The following is an 18,743-nucleotide window of genomic DNA, read 5'->3' as shown; positions in this document are numbered from 1 at the left end:
CGAAAGAATATCCGCCTATAAATCAATCGTAAAAAAAACAGACATCTGCACTCTTAAAAATGAACTTCACCGCATAGCACGCTCCTAGCCAACAATAATCTCGAATGATATCGTTATCTCCCCCGATTTGTTGAAAACGGGAGACGTACGCCTCCCGTTTTCAATACACAGAACAGGCATACATGACAGAACAGGCCAGCTCCAGTCCAACGGTGCAACACCAGTGCCGCCGCAAAACGAATATCGAAGTGCAGCGCTAGTGCAGGCCTTCTGCTCTCCGCGAATCTTAAAGGGACTCTGACCAGAAACTGTGGGAGCTCTTTCGTACTTGTAGTCGATAAAGCACCCAACAAGGACTCTCCATGCGAAAATTCACGCATTAAAACCCCACGGTTTCTCTAAACTCGAATTTTAAACATTCGACTTCATCCGAGTGCAGCACGCCTAGCGTCAAACCGAGAAAAGATACGTTTATATAGAATATCCACCCCGGCCCACCATCAAGATGACGTCAACACGGGGGCCACTCGCAACACCCACAATTGGCTCAAACGCGTCACGTGGTCACGCAATATCTGTCAATTTCCTTCGTGAAATGGCATTTCTACGTTAATATGTTTTTGTTACAGAGCCTCAAGAAGAAAAATATACCCTGCATTTATCACCTGCAACAGTTTCTACGATTTTCTTTTCAATCTGTACACGGCGTTCGATATATGCTTCCGTATCCGGTCAGCTGTAATGGATGCCGTATGCCGAGCTTGCGAACTGCGAACTTGTGTGACTCCCGGTTCATCCTCTTTGTTCGGGTCATTGGGTTGGTGTTGGAGTTGGTCACCATATTCTGAACGTTTCACCTATCGTTGCGGTGTACTGTTCTTGATCTGCTGCGAAGCGACGAACCGCAACGGCAGTCACTCGCCTCAGCGAACTTCTGTCTGCTGCATCTCAAAGGAGCATGGGGACCTGATGATACCTTCAACTAAAAAAACCAAATGTGCTCTCGTGTGGTCCTGACGGAAAAGTGGTATCAACAAGGTTAGCACATTTATTTTTCAGTTCCAAGTCTACGTACTGAAAACCATGCAGGTGCAGTCGATCATTCTCGTAGCTGTTGTGTAACGCGTATGCTTTCTTACATATCCCACAGAACCCTCCACTTTTTCGACCAAGATATGGTTATGAGATCCTTCTGATGGCTTCTTACTAGGCTATGCCGCTCCGAAGCATTGAGATGACGAAGCGTCGTGGTAGCTGCACCTCTGCCTTCGAAAGATGAATCAGTCATTCCACACTGTGCTTACTGGCTTTGTATAGAGTCTGGCAAATCCGACAGACTTGGACTGCCTTTTTCAAGAAAGTTTGAAATGTAAGTATGTGTGTATTGGTTTCACATATCCACCACATATTGAGCGTGTGTATGATTGTACTTTATATGCTACAGCGTATCAGCGTACACTATTATTCAACACGTAGTGTGGCAAACTCGACATCAGTCACACAAAGCCAACAATTGCCTTTTCTTCAATTGCTTATTTTTATCATATCATGTTTTTGTCTATATCTCAATTTACCAACCAACCAAGTATATTATTTTAGTATAATCATCTGACATTTAACAAGTCACAGTTTTACCATGGTTTTGGCACACTATAGCCCGAGTTACTTATGCGTCATTAAATTGAATCATCGTCATCTTCAACTGCCATTATTCAATTGAAGTGCCAGGTGGATATAATGATATGGCAAGATATTTTTTTTGCTGTCATCCTGGAATTGCTAATTTCAGAAGAGTAGTCACCGTGAAGTTTGTTTTCGTTTTCAGAAACATTAAGAGGACTAAAACCAAACACTTTTTCTTTCAGAGCATCCCTTATGCACCTGCATTTCAATTCCAATCTGTATTACAAGAATGACAGACCACTCAACAGAGATGAACATCTGAAAGTGAAAGAGCTGGAATGAAGATACGTTAATCTGTGTCAAAGGTTCTTAGTATGTGTGCGAGTCGAGGACATAGGTCTCAAGCTTATTCCTGTCTCCAGAAGAGGTGACTTCCTTCTATCTATTAACCAGCTCCACTTTTTAGGGTTCCCTGTAAACTAATGGAGCACATCATGTACTACCACGTTGTCAACCAAGTTGACTCTGTCAATTTCTTTTTTTTAAATTCCAGCATGGCTTTAGAAAAGGGTATTCATGCAAAACTAACGTAGTGGAATTCGTTCACAGCATTTCAAACTGTCTTGATTTATGGGTCCATGTAGATGCAGTATTCTTTTTATTTTGTAAGGGCTTTTGACACTGTGCTCTACGCTCGCGTGTTGGCCAAAGTAGCCTAATTAAAATTTGATCCTGCTACCTGGATATGCAGTTTCTCAACTAACCGTAACTGTGGCGACAACTCGTGAGGAGAACCTATCATATCGCCACCATGCAGCATTTGTTATATTACAATCGCTTCACATTTTAATCTAGTCAAAAGCAAGGCCTTTTGGTGATCGGTCTTGTATAATTACGTGCCCCTCCGTTATGTAACACCACACTGGGTTCTTCAACCTATGAGAGAGAAATAAATATATTGCCAAGTAAATTGTCTACAAGGCTCGTTATTCCATTTCGCCACACTACCACAAGCAATTGTTAGAGTAGTGGCCCAGGGTATGAAGCTCGCCACTAATCATCATTCAAACAAAGTTCATAATGTAAAATGCTTTACTCAGAACACTGGCTTAACACAACAATTAAGAATAAAGAGAGTTTCATTGCCTATCCAGGTGGCATCATCCCTCCAACAGAGAACAATCAAAAACAACATCAAAGGAGTCAAATCGGTGGTCCGCATTCCTTTCATCCAATGTATTTCATACGCTGTTTGGAGGGCACTGTGCCCATCAGGCATTTTGACTGTGCATATCAAGTTGAGTGCATAGAATCTGATACAACCTACATTGGCGAGATAGACAAAAGACGTGGGACAAGACTAAAAGAGCCAGGGCTACTAATGCTTAGCTTAACTAAACAGGACCGAATCAGTCTACCACTGCTGTCCTAAGGGACATATATTTTGATCGTGTAGTAACCTTTGCTCATTACTAGCGATGGGACCCTAGAAAGTTCTTAGAATCCTGCTTTATCAGGCGTGATGCTTCAGCCTGTAATACCTGTACATACCGTGGCCCCCTATCGGATGTGTAAGATTCCCTCTTAGATAGGCTGATGTGCTCATCTTTGGCCTCTGTTGTACTGATGATGCCACCCGGATAGGCGACAAAACATTTACGCTCTGTTTTTATTCGTTGTGTTGAGCGGTGTTTGCAGTAAGGGACGCTACATTATGAGGTTGTCACCCGGCTTCTGGAATATATTTTCAAATAAAGTTGTTGTTTTACAAAGCTCAATACATTGCAGAAATCATTCTTGTTGCCTATTGTTTTGGGGGTGCCATTCTTGCAGTCACATGAAGCACTGAAGGGCCAATTTAAAAAGTAAAGGCAGTCTGATTTATGTTCTTGCCGACATGGCACAGCGTATGTACGAGGTAGCTCCATTTCAGAAGCCTGAGAACACTCAAAGCAATTAGTGTGCTAACATCAGATATGGTGCACAGCATTACATATTTGCTTTTGCTAGGGCAACTAAGAAGGGTGGATAGAAAGGCAGTTACGACCTGTTTCCACAAAAGACACTCAGATTCATTAGCAATTTCCTCCAATAGAGCCAAGGCTTTTTCTAGATTACTAGAACATGGGTACCTGGTTATAAATAACAAGAATTCATCTACCAGAAGTCAGTGTTTCACACACCCTGCTTTCCATCAACACTATTAAAAGGTGTGACCCCCAAACTTGCACAAAATTCCTGGAGAGTCTTTACTGGACACTGTTGCTGTCCCTCTCACCAGGTGCTCTCTATGAACCCGATTCACAGTTCTGGATGCACTGCCTGAGCTAACTTCAGCATGCTTTCCCAACACGAATGGTAACTGCTATGAGGAGTGTTGTACTTACTGAAAGCAATATGAAATGCTGTACCTTGACAGGAAACGTTGATATCCTTCTTAAGACCGTAGAGAGATGGTCCTTGCTCCCTTTCTTCCAAATCTTACTATCAGACGCAAGCCCACTTGCCACCAAGCCAATGAGATGTGCCTCACAGTCAGTGCAATCAAGGGAATCTATCACTGAGGCTCAGAAAAGCTGTTTTCCATCGGGATCTGATCCAGCACTGAGCCGTGAGTAGCCCCGTGAAAGTACCAGGGTTTCTTCGAATTTTAGATGTGCCAGCATTTGTTTTCCTCCCCTCCTTTTTATGTAGTAACTGATTACTTTAGCCTTGTACTGCTTTGGAGATTGAAGATGCGGAGATGATATAAGAGGTGGAACTAGGCTTTATGCAAAATGAGGCAAAGTGTGACTATGTACAAATCTTCTGAGAATGTCTATGTATCATTCACACAAAGAGAGGATACGTGTTACATCTTTTTCCAGTTTTGATATTTATTTATTTATGAATATATCTCAAAGGCCATTGCAGGCATTACATGAGGGGGGACATCAACATGGGTCACTTAACAAATTACAAGGAACATACATGAAGTTACAAGGAACATACATATTTGGAAGACAAGACTCTATTTTTTGTTTGTTCATCAGTCTTGCTCAAGAAATTGTTCACTGTAGCAATGGTACACAATGTCACGAAAGGAGTGCTCATCTATCATTCCGCAAGACTCATTAAAAAGGACTAGTGTTGTGTTTCAACACAACATGTTGAACTCATGAACCATGCATCATCCTGAGAGCTATAGATCATCCTAAATACAGATGCTGAATTATTTTAAATGTGATAGACGAGCTGTGCGAAGAGGTACCCCCAGTTAGGATCTTGGGTACTTGAAGCCTGTGGCATTTTCTGTGGGAAAGGCTTGCCAGACCCTCTTCACTGCACAGGCTGGGATGACCATGATCTTGTTTTTTCCAAGCTTGTGCCATACTCACCTTGCAAACTGGCGATACGCAGTGTATCTGCATCGTCTACACAGATTTACATAAAATATAGTTTAGGCAAATAGGTAACCGGTTACAGTACAGTGTGTGTGCATTGTCATTTCTACATGTACCTGAGAGTAACTGCAGTTTACCTGCCCACACCTTGTACATTACTACACATGCTGTGTTCTTTTGGAACCCAAAATTGTTTTACTTTTCACTGAATCGACAATCAAGAACACTCAATATCGCTAAAAACCTACGCTAAAACCTTACGCACAGGGCAATACATAAAAACGTGACTCAGGACACAGCACACTGACAATTACAAAATTGCCTATATTGGTTTTCTCCAGTTCAGAGTCGTGTACTGTATAGCCTTTTTATGTGCTGCGCCCTGCACTGGAGTTTTTAACGACTCTATTGCAGGACCAAACCAGTTTTGGGCGCCCAAATTTTAACATCGTTCGACAAGGACACATGTGACTTACTTGTGAATACAGTCGCTCATAGGTTCGCGTGCCCACGGAGTTCAATATGCGACCTTCAGGACAGTCATATTGAAGAGTAGAAGTTGGAAATCTTTGTGGGTTGTAATGCACTCATACTGCAGTCATTCGGCAGTGTTTTCGAGCTCCTTGCAGCACAAGCATTCGATCTCCTTCGGCATTATGACACACCAGCCACACCGGCACCATGAACAGCAAGTGCGCATTTGATATCAGAACACGAAATTTCTGCGAACGTTTACATGTTCGATCACAGTGTGCGTTAAAAAGCTCATCGCTTACCTGAAGACAGGCGACTCATGCTGTTTGCTTCATCTGTAACTGATGTTCGTAGAGCTCTAACTTCGTCTCGCATTCGCGGCATCGGCGACGTTTCGAAAGCCTACCGAGCTGTTCAGCACGCAGAATTTTCTTCTCGATGTCTCGATCGCAGAAAGGTCAGAAAGAAGTTCCGGGCTCGAAGTCTCCGCATTTCTGCCTTCGACGTCCATATTGAAGATCGCTTTCCGGACGGATGCCGGCGCTCTCACAAACTCACTAACAACAGAACTTCCGGTCCGGGCGCCCAATGAAACGTGGCCCTCGTGACTTCGTCACGCACACGGAAATTGGCGGATGTCCACTGCAAAGAGGCTAGATTTCGGCCCCGATTGCGCGAGTTGAGGGGGAAAAGCGAAGCCGGTTTTCAGCTCCCTGTTTGGCAAACTTTGCCTCCGCGCACAGCCAAAATATTTCGCGTGTGGCTTGGAGGCATATTATACCTTCGTAATAGATGCAAACGAAATATTTGTCGAACTTCTGGTCAGAGTCCCTTTAACACCGCTACGGATTGTAAGAACGCGTGTGACATTTCAATCACATGTGCATTGCTACTTTTAATTTCGAACACAACGAACTGTTCAACAATTGTGCAAACAGCCATGGAACTTCTGGACTCTAACAGCGAGGACGAAGAATTCCAACGACCTGGTAACCGTGATAGCGTTGAATCTTCCGCGAACTGACAGGAGCCGTGTACCAATGTACACCGAGACTGCAGCGAATCGTTATTTCGACTTCGAATTCAAACGTCTCTTCCGGCTCTCACGGGATACGTCGGAGAATGTACATTAACTATTATTTGCCTTGTGTCCTCTGCTGGCAGTGCTGCCATTACTCTGCACTACCGTTGAACTGACCCCTGCAGGAGTCCAGAGTTTCCTTACACTAGGGCTACACTTGGCGTGCTCTGGTTTGAAACGAACGAGTCGGTACAGGGGCGCTCGGCTGCACAGGCGAAACGAACAGGCGAGTGCAGCACCACGGGAACTGGTTCAAGCAGTGCAGGCCTAATCGAACGTACCTACAGTGTACGGCAAGCAGTCGCCAACCCTAATGTTATCGGGCTTTCAAGGATAACGAGTGATAATCCCGTATACAGTGGTTGGGATTAGAGGGGTTACGACAGGTCATCCCACGTCATCTCGGATGAATGTAAAAGATGGTTCTTCACATCGCTGTAAAACTGCATTTTAAGTTTCACAGTGAGGACGGTAACAGAAGCGGAGAAAATGGGCTCCGCGAATACCGAAACTCCTCCGGCTGTGACACCACAGCCCTCGCCGCCGCCATTGAGGCAGCGCACGAGAGGTCACGTGTTTACGGCTGCTAATGGGGATGGCCGTAGCCCTTAGCTCTGTGGCGTCTCCGCTTATGCTAGGGAGTGTGGTCGAGGGCTTGTACCTGACTATGTACGACACGTAGAAGAAGAAGAATTATTGTTTTCCTCAGTATTCTGGCGCGCAGTGCGATACGTCCATGATGTAATAACCATATCTGTGAAAGTGTCCCAACCTCTTTGAGCGTGTTATAGTGTGAAATTCGTTTTTAAGAGCGCGGAATAAAAGAGTGTTATTTGCCGAATTAAAAATAACGTATTGAATGAAAATCACTAAGAGCAGCATGATATGAGTCATTTGTATGCGGCAAATGTTAAGTGTATTCTACGATGCCTCTTACAGGAGCTGCTGGAGGCACTAGAGAGAAAAAATGGAATCGGAGCCCTGGACGCAGCACACAAGAGGCTGAAGCAACAGTCGTTGTTGAGCCTCGAAAGCGATCCCACGATGCAGACGAATATAAAAGCTCTTCAAGAACAGCTGTCAAACGTGAGTCATTCCAATTTGTCAACTATAGCCCAGAAATTGAAATATGACAGTTGTCGAAAGACCCAGACAGCAGGTTGGGTGGAACCGATCCGGTAACCGGGTTACCGGTCCAGCGTGTAATACCAATGTCACACTGTAAACCGAATGACATTCCCAGCGAATGACAATCGCACCGAATGTCATTCGTTTGTCTTACATCGAGCTACACGAAGAAACAGAATGTCATTCGCAAATAATGTAAATGTCTATAATTAAGACACCAGGTCCAAACATATGAAGCATTATTATTTAATTTGCTTGAAACTAGCGAAACATTAGATTCTTTCACAGAATCGTTGCCTTTTCAAAGACACCTAATTGGCTAATTTCCATAAGCAAAGACAACTAAGAAGCCTATCGCACCACACTTGGCAACGTGGCGACTGGGAACCAGGGTAGTTCTCCGAAAAACAGTGTTTAGCCTTCCTTCCTTCGCGTCAAAAGTTATCAAATTCGTGATAAAATATTGAAGTACAACCTTTCATTCGTCCTTCATTTCTTCGAACGGTTTATCGTTGTTGTTTTTGCTACTTCTCTACTGCAAGGGTACGCTGTCAGTGCGAGAGGGGAAAGCGAATGAGTTCCCCGAAGTCATTCGCTAGGCGAATATCATTCGCATGTATTGCCATTTGATTTCACCGTGTGGCACGAAACGAATGTCATTCAGTGCGAATATCATTCGCTGGGAATGACATTCAATTTATCGTGTGACAGGGGTATTAATCGCTATGCTATGCTGCATCTGCTTTCCGACGCATCTGCATTCAACTAACGGGACACGGACTCACTCTATTCACGTTCTCTCCCCCATTTTTTTTCTTATTCACCCTTTCATTGTTTAAAAACAGCAGGCACAACCGAAAGTTTGCCAGGGTCCCTGGCCTGGGGCCAGGGTCCCAGGGTTTGCTTGGTCCCTGGCCCAATCCAGCCCAGCAACGCTCTGCGCTGAAAGCTCTTCTGACATTTCTGGACACCATCGGACTTCGATCGTTATTGTGAAGGGGCTCGTTATTTTATTCCCCCCATTCCACCCAGCAATGGGGTAGAGTATCGCCTGTTGCGATGAAACTCCCCACTCTCCAAGGCCGAAAATAAAGTTGTTGTTGTTGTTGTTGCCAGGGTTTCCCGCATTAACGTCTACAGTGGCGCCACGCCGTGTCACGCATATGAGCTAACTGGCTAAAGCGTGAATACGCACACATTATGCAACACAAGGACGTGGCAGTGGCACCCGGTGATCATGGTGGTGCTAGTTGGGCTACATGACGGGAACACGAGGCGAGATTGAAGCGTGATGAGACGTGAGGCTCGTGTTGTGTTCGTCTGTTTCCGCATTTCAGCATAGACATAGTCTCCTATACACAGCACGCCTGCCGGATGAGGCAAAATAGGACGTTCACGCTACCGTGTGGGGGCGCCAGTTTCCTTGGATCAACGGAATCACTACTGTAGATAGAGCAGTGACAGCCTTTACCGTCCCCGTAAGTGTACGCTGCTCTATGCTCTATGCATACGCTGCTCTTCAGCGCTTGGCAAGATAAGTGTCCTGTGCAGGCGTCCGTCATCGCTCGACACGCCTGTCGTTATCGTAAAGACGACGCCCCAGTTAAGGCCGGTTCCCACTGCCGCGCGGTAGCCTTGAACGGCGTCCGCAACGGCAGAAACATGAATTGGTCGACGCCGGAGGCCAGTTCTCTGGCGCCGTCAAAGCAATCGCCCTTTACGCGACTGACGTCGGCGGACGGCAGCGACGAACCAATCAACGCGAAGAACAGGATGAGGGCCCGTGGCGTATGAGAACAAACGACAGCCTCGTAGCGCGCGTGGAAGTCTCGCTTCCCTTGCCCCCGTCCGTTATCTCGACGGCGAACCTCTGTGTGGACACTAGAGAGTTTTAGTAGACCGTTCCGTAACGCACGGAACGTTAACGCAGAGTACGTATTTCTCTACCGCGAAACTGATAGCAAGAGAGATTTAGCAGATCGTGAGGCAACGCTACGAACGGTACGGTAAGAACTGTGTTGCCATCCAACGGCGATAACATGAACTACCCTTCCCAAGCTGTCTAGGCATCTCTTTCTGAACGAATTGCCTAATATAACTACGTTTCCATGCTCTGTTTTTGTTTTCTTTGCGTTTGAAAATTAATTTGTTGTTCCACCAACAAGCGAAAGGACAACTGGCACCCCCTGCCGGTTAGTTCATCGATATCACCCGCCGTTATGGCGGACGCTGCTGCTCAGTCGGACTTGGTTGGCAGCATTCAGAGACCAGAAGCCCGTGTTTTCGAATGGTACAACGTATACTGCTTCTTATAAGAAGATGTAGTCCCTCGTACTGAAGCGCAGTCTCGTAGCCGTCACTTCGGACACAGTCGACGAGGTGTTGCAGGCAGCCATGTGGTTTTGTGCAACGAAAACAACGTAGAGGACGGAACGCAAAAAGATGAGTTCCAATCGTTCCAACATCAAACACGGAAGCCACGTTTCCGTTCTCGCGCACGCGCTCTCGCTCACGTGGAAAATAGCGTTCCTTCCGTTCGCTGCGTAACGGCCTACTAGAACTCTCCACTCTCTCAGTTCCCCATTCGCGGGCCCCCCGCTCCGAGTGCGCATTCCCGCCAATGGGCACATAGCTTTAACTTTGATACGATGTATTTTAGTGTCACATCAAGTACCCGAGTAACATACGCTACCGGTCATGGTGTAGACCATGGATCTAGACCGTGTGTGTAGGAGGACGGCGTCATGACCGATTCTGCGGTTATCGTATCGATATAACTAGCACGATCCTAGCAAACTAGCGCCATCAATGAGGACGACCGGGGTCAAATTGTTTGGAGATCATTGGGAAGGCATGTTGTGTATAGGAGGCTTTGTCTGAAGCGGTGGTGGTAGCGCAGTATTTCCGAGCGATTTGCCTGCCTGCTTGTCTGAGGCTGAAACACATTGTAGGCATGACACAGTAACAAAGGCGAGGGACACAAACAGCGCAGCAAATACACATATACGTATGTATGCGTGTACGTACGAGTGTATACGTATGTATGTGTGTTTTTTTCCTTCTCTCTGTTGTTTCCGTCCCTCGTGTATAATACTGCGCCAGGCCTACATTGTCTAAATACCAACTACCCCAAATATGACCGTTGCGGCTGAAGCACAAACAGACGAACACAACACACAACACAAGACGCAAGTCTCATTACAAGTCTCTGATTAAGCAGAATCCATGCTGGTTGGAGGCTAAATTATTCGCTTTTCAAAAATCTCAGTTCGTGAGGCAGAAAGCCATGCACGCCGCTTTCTTCCCCAGTTTGGTGGAGATCCTGCACAGAACGACTCTGTCGCTTAGCAACGCATGTTCCATGAGGGAATGGAGTGCGCAGTTTCTGGAATGCCGCCTCCACTACCTTCGTGTTTAATATTGCCAATATATAAATATTACGATAAATAATGTACGCGAATAAACATAACGAATAGGACACAGGCACACACTTGCGTTGAGTGTAGCATTAGGTTGAGAAAAAGCTCCTTCCCTCCGCTGGCAGTCTATGACGTCGCCGGTCTTCTGCCCAAAAGTAAGGCTAGGCGCCTTCTCTTTTTCTTTCTTTCTCCACGCAGTTGTACTTTGCGTCTCGCGTCACGACTGGTCGCTCACGCCAGCAGATGATTCTTGAGAGCCAATAAAAAGTGTTCAGTGGACGTAGTCGTACAGACCCGCACTGTCGTCTGGTATTTGGTTCAATAACCGCACACGACTTGCAACACAAAGGACCTCCAACACGAGCGGCCTGCCATGCGGTCGAAGCAGTAGCGGTTCGAAAGGGGGATCGAAAACGTTACTTTAAACCAGGGTTGGCTAACGGAAACGAGAAACGGTAATTACCGAAATTCAACAAGAAACGAAAATGGAAACGAAAATAAAATAGTTTTAGTTTCCACTACCAGAAACCGAAACGGAAACTAAATCCAAAAGTAGTAACGTTAACGGAAGCCAAATTCGCAGGACGTTTCCCTCAGGGTTTTCGCGTTAATATGAAAATTATATATATCCGCACTATTTTTCCAGTCATCATTCATCCATTCATTCATTCATCCGTTTATTTTCTGGACTTTCTGTCGTGTTCGTGTTTCATTCGTGGTTCATGGACGGGAAAGTTTGGGATGACGTGTTATTTTTGCGCACGAGCGGATACTTTTGAAACTTAAAGGCATGCACTTCCGCAACCTAGAGAGGCATCTACTTGCGGTGTATAAGATTCGTGACAAACTTTGCATTAAAGTCTTTAGTGTTCGTGCTTGGTGTGGCTGACCTTTTGCATCCATTATGTAACTAGAATATCTGACACGAAAAAGCCAAAACCAGACAGCACGAGTTCCGGATGAGAAACAGAAACCACTACCGAAACTACCTCGGAAACGCAAACGAAATTGTTAAAAGGAAACGGAAACAGAAACCGCTACAGAAAATCGTCCTCAAACGGAAACGGAAACGAGAAGCCTAGTTTTTCAGTTAGCAGAAACGGATCCGGAAACAATAATATTTTCGGTAACCAACCCTGCTTTAAACACTGGGTTTCCCTCTCACTCCTCCTCAACTACGCGATTTGAGAAAGAAACCGCCCTCCCCTCACCCAGAGTGAGGTCCGTACCCGCTTTCGGACTGAAGGCGGCTCATTTCTATCCGTCGGCGGTCGGAAACGTTGTCCTGGTTGGTCCAATGGTGAGGCTCAACCAACGACGACGCCTTGGTTATTCTAATTGCGTTTGTATTGGGACGCATTCATAGATTAATCGTGCCAGTTAAGCAGGCACATAATTAGGGAATGTTTGTCTGTTGCAGATGATTGAGTGTTACTACACCAACTGTTGCATGACTCTCAGTAGAGCTCTGAAGGAACCAGAGGTGAGTCTGTGGAGATCAGTATATATGTTGTAAGGTGTGTCGTAAGCTATTCATGTCTAATGTTACAGTTAAAAGATGGTGTGGCAGAACCAGGTGGGGAGCAACTCTCGGAGGAATTCGAAAAGGTACGGTTGAAAGAGACACGTTCATTCCGTGGCCTCTTCATCAATTTCTTGTTCGAATGTACCTCCGTCATGCACCAGAGATTTACAATCCTCCTTTTCCTCGTTTCACCGTGTGGAGCGAGTTGAGCGACAACGCACGCGTCGAGATTCCGGTGCGGTTTTTTTTTTTCTAAGAAAAATATTGCATACAGAAAAAACAAAAGTTATTGGAGTAGCAGAATTCGTCGGGTGAGGAATTCAATTTCTCCCTCTTTTGTTTTGCACCTGATCTCAAACTCAACCTTTTTCTGGTTGCTGTCAAGTATTCTCCTTCTATAATGCCTCAGAGACAGAAGGTATTCGAGGTGACCCTATTAATATACGACTCTGTTCGATGGCCATTGTTTTCAATGACTATTGAAAACTGTACCGCACGGCAGGGGGTATTACACTCTCTTAGTTAGCTGTCGTTCCAAATGATATGGGTCTCGCTATTGGTTTTCCTTTTCTTTTTTTTGAGAACGGAAGTACTTTCCTGCCACTTTCCTTTTTTTTTTTTACTTTCGTGTTAGCGCCGCGAAGCAACTGTGGGTAAAAGAGGACAGATGAAGAGAGGACAGCAGGAAGGAGTGGGGGACAAATGGTCACTATGCGTCCTGGGCCGATTTCAGGGGGAACTCTGTCGACATTCGTCTGGAAAGTCTTCGGAAAATCCAGGGAAAACCTCAGACAACATAGGCAGTGGTAGGATTCGAACCCGGCACCTCCCACTCAGCACGACACCAACGAGCGAGATGCCTTATCCCACTCGGCCATGCCGCTGGTCTTTCCATTTATGATGACGATGATAGAAAGTTGTACCATTTGCTGTCTCCTAGATCGGGAGTGATATAGATATCATACTACGCGATATTGGCCTCGAGGGTGTCACGTGAAGTAGTTCTCTTTTGAAACTTACAGGGTTAGCCAAGATAAAGTACGGTGCTTGTAAAGTAGATGGAACGAATAAAGAGACCGTTTGGGAGCGAAACTACGCCTTGAAAGATGTATCATGCCCTAAAAAGTTACATAAGAATGCACTTCTTTGTGGGAATGTTGTATACATGAAAAAAACATATGCCATATTGACATTTTCAGAAACCGTTGCCATATCCGCTTCCCCCTCCAATTGGAATGGAATAGCATGCCGACCTTGGTCTGGCAGACCTTTCCTTCTAATAAATGTATATCTCCCCTCCACTTTCTCCCACTTCACTCTCCCCTGAGCAACGTGCCGACAGGTCTAGGCAGGCAGAAGGCTCGTCTACCAAACGTTACCCTTCCTCACCCCCCCCCCCGAAAAAAAAAAGGATTTTCCACAGCTAAAGCATCATAGCGTAATACGACATTAACAATGTGTAGGAAGTGTCGTTTTTTAATATTGGATAATTTACGGGAAGAAACCTAGAAGCTGAGCATTTTTTACATGTTTTCCTTTCTTCTTCTTTTTTTTTTTTTTTTTAGCTTTCGATACGCCGTTGCGAGAGTTCCGGCGTCTGTCGCGCCAGATAGTCACTAAATAAGCTTCGCTTCAGAGTATCGACACTGAGGTCCAAGGGAGAGCAGGAGCGCCATCTTGTTTCCGCACCACACCGGTACTATCCCCAGTTGAGGACCAAAAACAGGTGACATAATGCTCCCTGTGGGATAGAGAAGCGTGTATGATTGTCCTGCGATAATCCATGTATTGTCCACCAGAGTGTCCCGAGGATGTCGAGGTGATCTCAAGGCCGTCAACCTTGATGAGCTGCTTGGAAGAGAAATGGTCATTTCACCCGCGCACGACAGATGGCATCGTGTGCTAAAGTGCGCGTGCGCGTGCTACCGTAACGCGGAAACAAGATGGCGCATGCTCGTTCTTGGAACTCAGTGTCGATACCCTGAAGCGAAGCTTATTTAGTGACTCTAGTGCCAGAGTTATTAGTTACGAAGCAAAAGGGATACTTAGGGTTCAGATTTCCTAGAGTTTCGATTTGTGGGAAAATGGGGGGGGGGGTCTGCCATGGTTTCCAAGAACTAGTAATTTGGAGTTTTCCGGACTTTTAACATGACCCCCGAAAGGCTTAAAATTTACCAGCAACTGAAAACGAAATAGTATATACACATTCCCCGATATTCGTCAAATGTCTGATTCTAAATCTGAGTCCAAAAACGAGCAACCCTGGAGTTGGCCAGCTCGCGACACCTTAAAATTTTTCAACGCGGCAAGGTCTTGTGTTGATTTCATCTCGCGTCGCCTCTTCGAGACTTCTACGTTGGAAACGACGGATGTCCTGTTGACGAGTGAGGGAGAGGGGGAAAGGTCCCAAATCATGCTGCTCCTCTGCACTTGGGATCAAGTTCACTGTACGGATTATCAAGGAGGGTAATTAGCACGGGACACTTAATTACGCAGTTATATAGAATTTACCATTCAGTGTACCTGATTACCACTCAGTGAGTCCAATTTAGAAATTTTTCGGGTACCTCAGTACTGTAAAATTTCGAAGTTTGCTTCAGGTATCATGAGACACGATGAAAGCCTCCAGCCCTCCACCTTTCAGCCTCAGAACATCAGTTATCTCATGTTCAATCATGGGACACCCTGGTGATACGCGTGACCGGTTATCTGATACACTTGACTGGACATAAATGTGTAAATAAAACATCTAGGGTTCCCCGTTCTCGGCATACCCGCAAATCCCCGCCGCCTATTTTTTTTTTTTAATTTCGGCTTGTTCCGAAAACCTGTGAATAACACTCTTGCATATGGTGCTACATGCTGAAAATGCCCGTACGCGATTTCACTTTTCTTCTCCAGCGGCATCACATTTTCGTTTTTCGTTCACCTCCCTTCTAGGTGGAATCTGGGAATACTTACCCCGCGGAGCCGCTAGCATCTACGTGAGGGAAAAACCCTCCTCTGCAACACTTTGGTCAGTGGGTCGAACGGGTTCAAGTACGCGTGGAACCCTCCAGCAAACGAAATTATTTGCGTTCTCAACGTCCTCCTTCTAAGCTTCCCCCTTATAGTCCTTCTCCCGAATGGTGATATCTCCCGATTTATCGGCAGCTATTTCTGACGCAAACGTTTTAAAATGCCGAAAATACTCAAATTTGACAAGACATATAAATGCCGAAAATTCCCGCCGACTCTACCCGGGTATAAATGTCGAAAGCGCGGAACCGTAAAGATAACTCAGAGGCGGACACCAACAATAAAAACGTCATCATTATAACCAACGTTGCAGAACAAGGCCCACTTTCATCAGCATCCGAATAAAGAAGAGTTCCCTCCGAAACGTCGCTGTCTTCCTAGAATTACTAGCCATTACCATTTTGGAGTTTTCTTCAACAGATAACGAACGTATTACTTTCTTCTAACCTTCGTCTCCTGCTTCGTTTATTCATCGTCGAGATGCCACTCTTTGACTGTCATTGGCTAGATGTCATTGCGAAACTGTGATGGTTCTATTTAAAATGGGCTGTCTTGATGAAATCCTATGCTTTTATGCACGCAGATATCGTATTTTGGCAAGGCGAAACGAAAAGTCGTCGACGGGCTGTCTGCTGCCAAAGACGCAGTAAGTCGATTGCTCCATTTCTGTGCTGCGATGTTTTGCCGTCGCGCCGGAGATATATCCCCCAGAAGAAAATCGGTTTGTACACTCTTAAAAATTAACTTCAGCACATAGTACGCGCCTAGCCGTGAGACTTACGCTGTTCATAATTGTCACAAAAAGGCGTATGCCTCCCGTTTTCAACAAATCAGTGCAGATAACGATATAGGAGTGTACGAGAAGCTGCCACGTAGGAATTTTGAGCTGTGCGTAAAAACGCAGCTTTTACGCGTGATATACGCACCATACGGGCCGCCCTATGCACCGCTTTCTGGCCAGCATCACACCCAGCGCTTTTGCAGCCAGCACGAGCCGGAAAGGAGGAAAGCGGTCCCATGGAGGAAGCATACGACCCGTGTGCTTTCCTTCTGTCTGGGTTGGGTGGTAAACAGTTGTCAACGTGCTCCTCCGGCTAGACGGCGCTGCGCTTTAACATGGCTACGTCCGCAAGGAGACGGTGTAATAGGTCCGCAACCCTGGATGAGAGAAACATAACGTTTTGATGTGCGTGGTTAGTACACGTAAATCAAGATTTACAACATTATTTCTTCAAAAGTCATCTGCCCTGTCTTTCTACTTCCTCTTCGTCTACTCGTCTTCTTCGCCGAATAGATCCGGAGTTGAAGTTGAGCGTCCCACAAAGCCTTCCTCTCCCGGCGCTGTAACCTCTTCACCGAGTTCGATTAAACGTGCCGTACGGGCGTCAGTTTCTTCACAAAATTGGGGGATCCTACTCTTCGGACTGCTTAACGTGCGCCGTTGCGGAGGATACCGTTATCCATTGTAGTAGATATGCTTTGCCAACGTCCCTTATTGAAGGCCGCTCTCGGCGGACCGAACGGTATACCTTTTGACATTTTAAAGGTGCTAGGCGTGTGTGCCTCCAGTAAAAGGGATGCAGCTCTGACTGCGCTTGTAAATTTTATTGCACACTGTTCTCTGGAATCCCTCCATTAGGCTTTGTGCACTGTTGGTGTGTGAGGTTGTGATCGCTGTCGCTGCAGTGTATATCCTTGGTGTTGTTATTGCTCTATGGTTGATTATGCGCATTGTATGTAATTGTGACCTCGCGACTACGCTTTCGTGGGTGCGTGTGTTACGACACGTCTCTGTTCTTTCTCTCTTTCTCTTTTGTTGTTGCATTTGTTTTTCTTTTTTTAGTTGCCGAATCGGCCGGGTGCCGAATTCAATCTCTCCGTATCCCTTATGGAAAAAATATCTGTCCTTGTTATAGAAATTTTATAGGAATAAGTCCAACGAATAAATAGACATCATATTGGAATTATATAGATTTTATATAGAAAATCCTTTGGAATTGCTTTGAACAACTAATGGTTATCTGGGACAGACTTCCTTTTGACATTTGTCCAGAAGATTTCAAGACATTTTTGCTCTGGACTTCCTTTATCCACTATTTATCATCTTCAAATCTTTCGAAATAGTTTCACAACCCCTTTGACATGCTCAACGCGTCGATAGACATGGTAGAAAATATGTAACTATGCGCATTTCATCACGTTGCTGCGTTACCTTCCAGATAATGCACTCGAAGCCACAGCCGCTGCACGTAATCGTGCCTTCGGACATGGAAGAGAACCAGTACCTGCTGAAGCGCGAAGTATTTGAGAACAAAGCGTGGAAAGAGGTTGAGCACCTGCCCGTGGTTGTCGTGTCGGTCGCTGGTGTCTTCCGTACTGGAAAGTCCTTCCTTCTCGACTACTTGATCAGGTAGGCATTTTTTTTTTCTCGTTGTTTTGAAAACTGAGAGCCCCATCAGATGGGAAGGTTGTGCCGTTTGCTCGCAGATATTTGCAGGTACGCGTCGTCAGCGTCCTCCAGAGGGAACTGTTTGCGCTAGGGGAGGGTGGTTTTGTGCGCCGTTGGGGCCGTCACTGGTGACCCGTCATAAGCGTAATCATATTTTGTACATATTTTTCCCCATCCACGATCATTTATCATTCATTGCCTCTCATTTGTTAATAGCCGCATTTTGCATCGTCCTGTATCGTTGATCTTGTGTGTGTGTTGTGCTTGTTGTATAGTACCCCGTGAAATCCGTTCAGTAAATCTCTCCCACACACAGATATTTGGAACACATCGAGAGCCATGGGAACACAGAGAACTGGATGGGAGATCCCAACCAGCCGCTGGATGGCTTCTCTTGGAAGTATGGACGGAAGAAACACACACGTGGCATATTGTTCTGGGAGAAAATTTTCAAAGTCAACACCCCGTCCGGCACCGTGGCTGTCGTCTTGATGGATACTGAAGGGAGTTGCGACAACACCTCTACCCTTGCGGCCAACACGACACTGTTTTCTCTCAGCATGCTCCTGAGTTCAGTGCTCATCTACAACGTCATGAAAAACCTCAACCAAAGCATTGTGGAAAACTTACAGGTGAGATATTT

General features: G+C 45.7%; 1 protein-coding gene across 1 annotated transcript in view; it reads left to right on the top strand.

Moving 5' to 3' along the window:
* The window catches only part of LOC135374440 (atlastin-3-like), a 65,354-nt gene that overhangs the window by 17,201 nt on the left and 29,410 nt on the right, over nt 1-18,743 (top strand). The window contains exons 4-9 of the mRNA XM_064607404.1: nt 7,501-7,647; nt 12,529-12,591; nt 12,660-12,716; nt 16,235-16,297; nt 17,871-18,061; nt 18,417-18,732. Coding sequence (XP_064463474.1) covers nt 7,501-7,647; nt 12,529-12,591; nt 12,660-12,716; nt 16,235-16,297; nt 17,871-18,061; nt 18,417-18,732 — 837 coding nt within the window. The remainder of the gene's footprint in view (nt 1-7,500; nt 7,648-12,528; nt 12,592-12,659; nt 12,717-16,234; nt 16,298-17,870; nt 18,062-18,416; nt 18,733-18,743) is intronic.

The sequence above is a fragment of the Ornithodoros turicata genome, chromosome 1, assembly GCF_037126465.1.
Source record: "Ornithodoros turicata isolate Travis chromosome 1, ASM3712646v1, whole genome shotgun sequence".
Taxonomy (NCBI): Eukaryota; Metazoa; Arthropoda; class Arachnida; order Ixodida; family Argasidae; genus Ornithodoros; species Ornithodoros turicata.
This window is presented reverse-complemented; position numbering and strand designations above follow the sequence as displayed.